This window comes from Salvelinus alpinus, chromosome 34 (assembly GCF_045679555.1).
Source record: "Salvelinus alpinus chromosome 34, SLU_Salpinus.1, whole genome shotgun sequence".
NCBI classification, from domain to species: domain Eukaryota; kingdom Metazoa; phylum Chordata; class Actinopteri; order Salmoniformes; family Salmonidae; genus Salvelinus; species Salvelinus alpinus.
This window is the reverse complement of record NC_092119.1, coordinates 27,312,045-27,322,168: the sequence shown is the minus strand read 5'-3', so window position 1 is coordinate 27,322,168 and position 10,124 is coordinate 27,312,045. Positions and strand designations below refer to the sequence as shown.

At 43.2% G+C, this 10,124-nt stretch overlaps 1 protein-coding gene across 6 annotated transcripts in view; it reads left to right on the top strand.

Moving 5' to 3' along the window:
- The window catches only part of LOC139563849 (sine oculis-binding protein homolog A-like), a 71,363-nt gene that overhangs the window by 37,072 nt on the left and 24,167 nt on the right, over positions 1–10,124 (top strand). For 4 of the 6 annotated variants that reach the window (XM_071382797.1, XM_071382796.1, XM_071382798.1 and 1 more), the window contains exon 1: positions 8,135–8,473. The exons of 1 other annotated variant lie outside the window; for it this stretch is intronic. In XM_071382797.1, the coding sequence (XP_071238898.1) occupies positions 8,378–8,473 (96 nt within the window). In that variant the 5' untranslated portion in view covers positions 8,135–8,377. Of the gene's footprint in view, positions 1–8,130; positions 8,474–10,124 lie in introns of those variants that run through there. One more of the 6 variants, XM_071382795.1, reaches the window with a different exon arrangement.

The following is a 10,124-nucleotide window of genomic DNA, read 5'->3' as shown; positions in this document are numbered from 1 at the left end:
TTGTCCTGGCACCACCCGGCCAGGTCTCTGACCTCCTCCCTATAGGCTGTCTCGTCGTTGTCGGTGATCAGACCTACACTGTTGTGTCGTCTGCAAACTTAATGATGGTGTTGGAGTCGTGCCTGGCCATGCAGTCGTGGGTGAACAGGGAGTACAGGAGGGGACTGTGCACGCACCCCTGGGGAGCTCCAGTGTTGAGGATCAGCGTGGCAGATGTGTTGTTACCTACCCTCACCACCTGGGGGTGGCTCGTCAGGAAGTCCAGGATCCAGTTGCAGAGGGAGGTGTTTAGTCCAAGGATCCTTAGCTTAGTGATGAGCTTTGAGGGTTCTATGGTGTTGAACGCTGAGCTGTAGTCAATGAATAGCATTCTCACATAAGTGTTCCTTTTGTCCAGGTGGGAAAGGGCAGTGTGGAGTGCAATAGAGATTGCATCATCTGTGGATCTGTTTGGGCGGTATGCAAATTGGAGTGGGTCTCGGGTTTCTGGGATAATGGTGTTGATGTGAGCCATTACCAACCTTTCAAGGCACTTCATGTCTACGGATGTGAGTGCTACGGGTCTGTAGTCATTTAGGCAGGTTGCCTTTTTGTTCTTGGGCACAGGGACTATGGTGGTCTGCTTGAAACATGTTGGTATTACAGACTCAATCAGGGACATATTGAAAATGTCAGTGAAGACACCTGCCAGTTGGTCAGCACATGCCCGGAGCACACATCCTGGTAATCTGTCTGGCCCCACAGCCTTGTGTATGTTGACCTGTTTAAAGGTCTGACTCACGTCGGCTACGGAGAGCGTGATCACACTCTCGTCCGGAACAGCACTATGCTCTCATGCATGCCTCAATGTTGCTTGCCTCGAAGCGAGCATAGAAGTGATTTAGCTCGTCTGGTAGGCTCGTGTCACTGGGCAGCTCGCAGCTGTGCTTCCCTTTGTAGTTTGTAATAGTTTGCAAGCCCTGCCACATAAGATGAACGTCGGAGCCGGTGTAGTATGATTCAATCTTAGCCCTGTATTGACGCTTTGCCTGTTTGATGGTTCGTCGCAGGGCATAGCAGGATTTCTTGTAAGCTTCCGGGTTAGAGTCCCTCTGGTTGCACATTTAACATGTTGATGGAAATTTGGTAGAACTGATTTGTTTCCCTGCATTAAAGTCTCTGGCCACTAGGACCGCCACCTCTGGGTGAGTGGGTTCCTGTTTGCTTATTTCCTTATACAGCTGACTGAGTGTGGTCTTAGTGATGTGATTTTTGAGAAGTCATGTACAGTAGGCTTATCAAAGTTGACATGGTGCCACCATGTAAGCTAGAATTTGTGTAGTTTGGAGCAAAGTTGTTACATTTGTGTTTTGTAGCAGGTGTGGTGAAACTGATGATTTCTCTGAACTGATGGCTTCTACAGTTGTGGCTAGATGGTGTAAAGCATTTTAGCTTTTTTTATTTACTTTTTTTTATTTAACTAGGCAAGTCAGTGAAGAACAAATTCTTGCTGTGTGGGAGATAGAATAATGGTCAAAGATAAGTTTTAAAAAATAGATTTTTTTTCAAGTCAAAATAAAACATAATAAAAAGTACATTTGAATGACACTGAGGGGCAGTGTTTTTACAACTAATGCCGGTTTGCCTGAGGCTGATGCCATGCAGGTGTTTGTACACATGCATATACACACACTCTCATTCAAATAAACACATACAAGAACACACATATACATGTAATAGTGCCAGACATGCACACAAACATATACAGTTGACATTGCTGTTATGATTTTAGTTGTCCTTGATGTCCTTTGTTGTAAATGTATTTTTTAGTATTTTTATTTTTTTTGCATTGTTGTTTGCTGTTTTCTTCTGTTTTTTCCTTTTTTCTCTTTAGTTAATTCTCTTGGTTGTTGGTGCATTGGGGGGTTCTTGGGGGTGGGGAATGGAATTAATTGTATTTTTTATTTTACTTCTTGGGGAGGGGTCTTGAATAGTTGAGGGACAGCTATTGGGGAACTGTGGGGGGATCTTGGAGGGTTCGGGTTCACGTTTTTTGGCCTGGTGGTAGATCGGTCAACGTGCCCTTGAGCAGAGCATTGACACTGGATGCTTCTGTGTGTCGCTCTGAATGGGAATCTGTTGGATGACTGGTATGATGTAGTTGTTGAGTGGCTTCACTGCAAGTATATTGTATGTTTCAAATTTTCAATAATTCAATTATTATGAATTTATTTTAAATAACAAATTATTTTTTACAATGACGGCCTAACCCGGACAACGCTGGGCCAATTGTGCGCCACCCAATGGGACTCCCAATCACGGCCAGATGTGACACAACCTGGATTCAAACCAGAGACTGTAGTGACACCTCTTGCACTGAGATGCAGTGCCTTAGACCGCTGCGCCACTTAGGAGCCCTAACTCTTTTCCTAACCTAATTCTCCTAACCAGCTATGTTAATTCTCCTAACTTGCTACTTGAATTATCCTAACACACTACGTTAATTGTCGTAACCTGCCAAGTCAGTATTCCATCTATCCACAACTGTAGAAACCATCAGTTCTGAGAAATTATCAGTGTCACATATTCCATAATTTAGAATTTGTATTAGGATATTGAATTTAAATGTAATACTTTTGAAATTGCAATGCACAAATTGAATCATTGAATTCATAAATTTAACTTGTATTTAATTATTTGAAACAAAATTCAAAGAATATGTCACGTCCTGACCATAGAGAGCCCTTATTTTCTATGGTAGAGTAGGTCAGGGCGTGACTGGGGGGTTTTCTAGTTATTATTTTCTATGTGGGGTTCTAGTTTAGTTTTTCTATGTTGGTGTTTGGTATGACTCCCAATTAGAGGCAGCTGGCTATCGTTGTCTCTAATTGGAGATCATATTTAAGTAGTATTTTTTCCACCTGTGTTTTATGGGATATTGTTTTGAGTTAGTGCATGTTGCACCTCTGTTACGGTTTGTTGTTTGTTTCATTTATTCTTTGTTGTTTTTATGCGTTTTCAATTAAATAATATGTGAAAACCATATGACGCTGCAGCTTGGTCCGATATTTATTCCAACGAATGTGACAGAATATTGCATTCAGTTTTAAAATACAATTAAAATGTAATTAAATATTAAAATTCTATATTTAAATATTCAGTTTCAATATGGTAGATATTGCATTCATTGTCTGTAAATCAATTTTACAAACTATAATTTCAAGTTTATCCAAGTTTCAAATATTCAACTTCTCAGATGCATTCAGATTCAGTTTTCAAATTCAGTTCTCCAAATTGAGGTTCTTAACCAGAGACAACATCCTGGTACTTTTCCAGCCAGGAAAGGTTGAGGATACAGATACAATCAAACGCTCTCTGTGGTAAACAAGCTTCTGGCAGTTTCTGAAGCCAATGTGGTATGTTGAATGTATTTTCTTCCTATGAATTTGGCTCTAGCATTTGAACCGTTTGGGCTATAAGCTATTATGACCCCATTCCTAAAAGCTAAGACTCTGGAACATGGACGTCCCTTCTATTCCCCTCTATGATATTCACATGCCACACAGGACAAGTCAAGAGTGTGATAAAAACTGCAATTTGCCCCCCATAAGAATATAGTTATATAGCCCTGTCATAGCCCTTCAAAGGATAGCCTTTCCATCCGTTATGAATATTTAAAACTTTAATAAGTTGAATTTTTTAAACTTTAATTAGCTGGAAATTATAGTTTATTAACTTGATTCACAGACAATGAATGCAATATCTACTATATTAAAACGGAATATACATATTGAATTTGAATATTCAATTAAAGGTACATTTAATTTTTAAACTGAATGCAATATTCATTCAATTTAGTTTCAAATCTTTAAATAAATACAAGTTACATTTATGAATTCAATGATTCAATTTGTGCATTACAAATTCAAAAACCTTGCAATCAAATTCGGGCTGTTACATTTGAATCAGCGGTGCAAAGTCGATACATTGTATCATTTCCCTCACCTGTGAGAGTGAAGAGGTGTCACGGCCGTTTAAAGGAGTAGACCAAGGCGCAGCGTGATTAGAATCCATTCTTCTATTTATTAAACGAAGAACACTTAACAAACAACAAAACGTGAAGCCAACGTAGTGCTCACAGGCAACTAAACAAGGACAACTACCCACACAGACAGGTGGGAAAAGGCAACCTAAGTATGGTTCTCAATCAGAGACAATGATAGACAGCTGCCTCTGATTGAGAACCACACCCGGCCAAACACATAGAAATAGAAAATCATAGAACATAGACTGCCCACCCAAATCACACCCTGACCAAACCAAAATAGAGACAAAAGAACGCTCTCTACGGTCAGGGCGTGACAGTACCCCCCCCCCCCCCCAAAGGTGCGGACTCCGGCCGCAAAACCTGAACCTATAGGGGAGGGTGAGCGGGGTGGGTCTGGGTGGGCATTTCTCCGCGGTGGCGGCTCTGGCGAGGGACGTAGACCCCGCTCCACCTCTGGCTCGGCCTACTTAGGTGGCGCCGACCCCGGACTGGGGACCCTCGTAGTGGGCCCCGGGCAGGAGGGAGACTCTGGCAGCTCCGGGCAGGAGGGAGACTCTGGCAGCTCCGGGCAGGAGGGAGACTCTGGCAGCTCCGAGCAGGAGGGAGACTCTGGCAGCTCCGGGCAGGAGGGAGACTCTGGCAGCTCCGGGCAGGAGGGAGACTCTGGCAGCTCCGGGCAGGAGGGAGACTCTGGCAACTCCGGGCAGGAGGGAGACTCTGGCAGCTCCGGGCAGGAAGGAGGCTCTGGCAGCTCTGGACTGGGGATCGTCGCTGGAGGCTCCGGACTGAAGGGCGTCACTGGAGTGGAGAGACACACAGGAGGCTTCGTGCCATGGATCATCACTGGAGGCTTCTTGCCATGGATCATCACTGGAGGCTTCGTACCATGGATCATCACTGGAGGCTTCGTGCCATGGATCATCACTGGAGGCTTTGTGCCATGGATCATCACTGGAGGCTTTGTGCCATGGATCATCACTGGAGGCTTCTTGCCATGGATCATCACTGGAGGCTTTGTGCCATGGATCATCACAGGAGGCTTCGTGCCATGGATCATCACTGGAGGCTTCTTACCATGGATTATCACTGGAGGCTTCGTGCCATGGATCATCACTGGAGGCTTCTTGCCATGGATCATCACTGGAGGCTTCGTGCCATGGATCATCACTGGAGGCTTCGTGCCATGGATCATCACTGGAGGCTTTGTGCCATGGATCATCACTGGAGGCTTCTTACCATGGATTATCACTGGAGGCGTCGTGCCATGGATCATCACTGGAGGCTTCTTGCCATGGATCATCACTGGAGTTTTCGTGCCATGGATCATCACTGGAGGCTTCTTGCCATAGATCATCACTGGAGGCTTCGTGCCATGGATCATCACAGGAGGCTTCGTGCCATGGATCATCACTGGAGGCTTCTTACCATGGATTATCACTGGAGGCTTCGTGCCATGGATCATCACTGGAGGCTTCTTGCCATGGATCATCACTGGAGGCTTCGTGCCATGGATCATCACTGGAGGCTTCGTGCCATGGATCATCACTGGAGGCTTCGTGCCATGGATCATCACTGGAGGCTTCGTGCCATGGATCATCACTGGAGGCTTCTTGCCATGGATCATCACTGGAGGCTTCGTGCCATGGATCATCACTGGAGGCTTCGTGCAATGGATCATCACTGGAGGCTTCTTACCATGGATTATCACTGGAGGCTTCTTGCCAGGGATCATCACTGGAGGCTTTGTGCCATGGATCATCACTGGAGGCTTTGTGCCATGGATCATCACTGGAGGCTTTGTGCCATGGATCAAAAGTTGCTCGTATAGCTGTGTAATTACACTAACATTGTGGTATAACCAATTGCAGATATCTGGAGGATCTGGTGGAGTGGAAAGAGCTGTGCTACATAACATTTTGTTTAGACTATTCTACAGTAAAAACAAGTTTAAAATGATTTTATTTCAGTTAAGGTAACATGTTACAAAGGAACAATATTGAACTGCCAGCTGTGTGTGTGTGTGTGTGTGTGTGTGTGTGTGTGTGTGTGTGTGTGTGTGTGTGTGTGTGTGTGTGTGTGTGTGTGTGTGTGTGTGTGTGTGTGTGTGTGTGTGTGTGTGTGTGTGTGTGTGTGTGTGTGTGTGAGAGAGAGAGATTATTTCAAGAAAATTTATTTAGAACAAGGAGCTCCCCTTTTTGGGACTCCTCTGTGGATTGATGATGATGCTTCTCCTTTTCTTCATCTGCATTGAGGATAGTAAAATAAATTCTAGCCTACTGGAGGAGAAGTCAGCCACCTTACAGTAGATACACCAAGTGGAAAGTCATGTAGCTAATATGTGAAATAGGAGGGCATTGGCCTCGTCTTACCATAGAAAGATCATGGTGAGCATGCAAGTGTGTTAGGACTTTGCCAGTGCTGTAACTGAGTTCTACCCAAACTCCTTGATTCTATCATACTGAAGAGCTCAATAACTTGACTGGGACCACCTCACCTGTCAGAGGCGTGCACAATTTATATTGTAAATCTGTAATGGCAACAGATAAGAAACACCTGTCCAGCAGTGGCAGACAGAATGGGGCACAAATACCTCCATGAAGTGGATTGTCGGATGTGGCAGGGCTTGCAAACTATCACAAATTACAAAGGGAAACCCAGCTGCGAGCTGCCGAGTGACGCGAGCCTGCAAAATGAGCTAAATGCCTTCTATGCTCACTTCGAGGCAAGCAACACTGAACCATGAATGAAAGCACCAGCTGTTCCGGACGACTGTGATCTCGCTCTCTCTCACCGATGTGAGTAAGACCTTTAAATAGGTTAACATTTACAAAGCCCCGGGCCAGATGGATTACCAGGAAGCGTACAAAGAGCATGCATTGACCAGGGGGCAAGTGTCTTCATTGACATTTTTAACCTCTCCCTGACCCAGTCTGTAATACCGACCTGTTTCAAGCAAACCACCATAGTAACATGTCTAAATGACTAGCACTCTCTAGCCATGAATTGCTTTTAAAGGCTGGTCATGGCTCACATCAACACCATCATCCCAGACACCCTGGACCCACTCCAATTTGCATACCGCCCCAACAGATCCACAGACAATGCAATCTCTATTGCACTCCACACTGCCCTCTCCCACCTAGACACCTGTGTGAGAATGCTCTTCATTGAATACAGCTCAGCGTTCAACACCAGAGGTGAGGTGAGGAGGGCCCAAAGTGAAAATGTTGTGGAAAATCGAGAGGAAATATTATGCATTCACGTGCTAGTCAGAACTAGGAAACTCTGAAACTTCTGACTTTGTAGGTTGAGTGCAGCATGTGTAAAACTACACAGCCTGGTCTCATACACTAGAGGTTACATAGTAAATGTAAATCCAGGACACTCAAATTAATACCATATGTTACATTTGATATGGTTACATAAGACAGACGGAAAAGGAAAGGAGGGTGGTTGGTTGTTTGATTTGGTTGGATGGGTGTATGACATGAACATCTAGCAACCCAAACGCTGTGTGTTTGAATCTCATCACGGACAACTTTAGCATTTTAGCTAATTAGCAACTTATCAACTACTTACTACTTTTCAGGTACTTTGCAACTACTTAGCATGTTAGCTAACCCTTCTCCTTCCCCTAACATTAACCCGTTAACCTAACTCCTAACCTTAACCCCAACCCCTAGCCTAGCTAACGTTAGCCAGCTAGCTTTTGTAAGCCTTAGCCACCTAGCTAATGTTAGCCACAACAAATTAGAATTCATAACATATCATCAATTTAGCAAATTGATAACATATTGTACATTTAGCAAATTCATGACATATCATGTGAATTGTAATTAGTAACATATCATACGAAATGGATGATGGTCATCCACAAATGAATACATAGGCTACCATACGAAAGGTAACATATTATACTAAATGGATTGTCTCGAATTTACATACAGAATAATACGAAATGCTCTGAGACCAGGTTGAACTACAACCTATTAGCAAGTCGGACATTGCCGAGTTTCCTAATTCCGACTAGCACGTGAACATGGCAATAGCCCGCCTCTGATCAGCAACGTCATATTATGTACAGTGGACGTTCCTCCCCCCTGTAGATTTTTTTTTCTCACTCAACCTCTCATTTGACTCAGAGGCAGTCACACACCAACTTGCGCACAGACCGTGGAAAAATAGGGGCAGAAGATGGCTGACTTTACCGGGCATCGCGAGCCCTCAACAGCATCATCAACATCACCCGGGCTGTTCCCAAGCTTGACATTCGCCGTTGGGCAACTTTAAATCAGCACCGCATTATCCAGCCATCCACCACCGCAAATATTGACAGAACTATTATAAATAATGGCAGAGATGGAAAAAGAGGGCAGACCCCCCGAAAATAAAAGAAGCAGAAAACCGGCTCACCCCGTGAAAAGGGAAATCAACGAAGAAATGAAGGTAAGTGAGCGATATTGGACCACTTGCCTAGGATTACGTATGGAAACAGAACGCTCATTAAAGCGCGTGATTTTCTGTGGATGCGTAAAGCGCGCATCCTCTTTCAAAATTTAGAGAAGATTGGATTCATTGAACTGCAATTTGTTGGATGAATAGCCAACAAATTCAATTGTCATATTCATTTTTTGTCAATGATTTAAACCCACTCATAACCTAGTCCCATGTCCACCGCATTTTGAATACAAATCGATAGGGTCGATTTTCTTGCCATGCGTTAAACCTTATAGCCTATAGGCTACTACCGTCTTTGTTGTTCCACATACCAGTAGGCTACATGTACTTTTTGTCAATGAATGGGGAAACATATTATCGATAATTAGGACCCCATTTATTGTCATTTGTGGAGTTTTCTTTAGATGATTTCATTGGAGTAAGCTAAATGGAAAATCCAGTGCATCAGTCAAGGCGTCAACAGTGCCACTATTACTATTACTACCTCTGCTCCCACTGAAACAACACTGACCGTAGGCGACGCAATTAAAATAAAAACGCGTGGGAGACTATTTAGATATATGAAAGGAAATAAACTTAATTCAAATTCTTAACGTAAGCCAAACGATGTGTATGGTCCTCCTGTGGACGACCCGACACGTGTACTCCAGATGTGTCTACATGTCCCGGATAAGAGCCCATTGTTTATCGTGCGTTATGCTGTTCTGTATAAGCGTAACGGCGTACCCGATGGTACAACCATGCATGTCATGTATTAATATAAATACTTTGCAGAGAGAAATAGATTTTCCAGCTGTGTTGGAATAAATTGTGGAGAAAAGAGGGTATGACATGCAGGGAACATAACGATATCGTTGCTTTGTCTCGGGGTTTCATCATATGTTCACTGTTTGTACACATTATATGCCTGAGTTGAGAAAAATAATTCCCAATACAGAATAATTACCCGAGCAAAGTCAGATATGGTCCTGTTATTAGAGCTTGGTTTTTATTTTGATGTATTCATTCAGAGGAATTATGAACAAATATAGTCAGGAAAGCCTAACACCGTGTGCATCATGTCTCTTCTCGTCCAAGAGGTGTGTGTACTGGCTTTGGGTTTCAAAGAAAAAAAAATTTTCTCTTGAGGAATGCTAAATATTTGCATTTTTACGTTTTATTAATCATTGCATTGGGACCCATAAAGGGGACAGATATTGCACCTTCGGGACATTGGTCTCGTGTGTGCTACATTCGGCCCTAATGCATGCCATTTATTTATTGGTTTATTTGCATTTGTTAAAAATGAGTGGCATATCTGTAGGCAGTTGCATGTGCAAAATAAAGATAAACAGCAGTTATTTAAAATTGAAAGAACACAGGCTATACTATGGACAAAAAAGCATTTGAATTGGGAATTATTTTGACTAGCACATAATGGTATTCTGTGTATGTAATTTTGTTTCGTTGTCTCCATCAATCAAATTATGTGTCAGACAGACAGACAAAAGTTTTCTGCACTGTTGGGAAAATGACTCAATCGTTATTTTCATTCTCTGAAGCTGCCAAATCTTCTGCTCCATCTCCTTGTTAATGAGCTTAGTTTAAAATGTGGAAGGTTACACATCTATAATTATCACCATATGTAGAGCATCCTGGA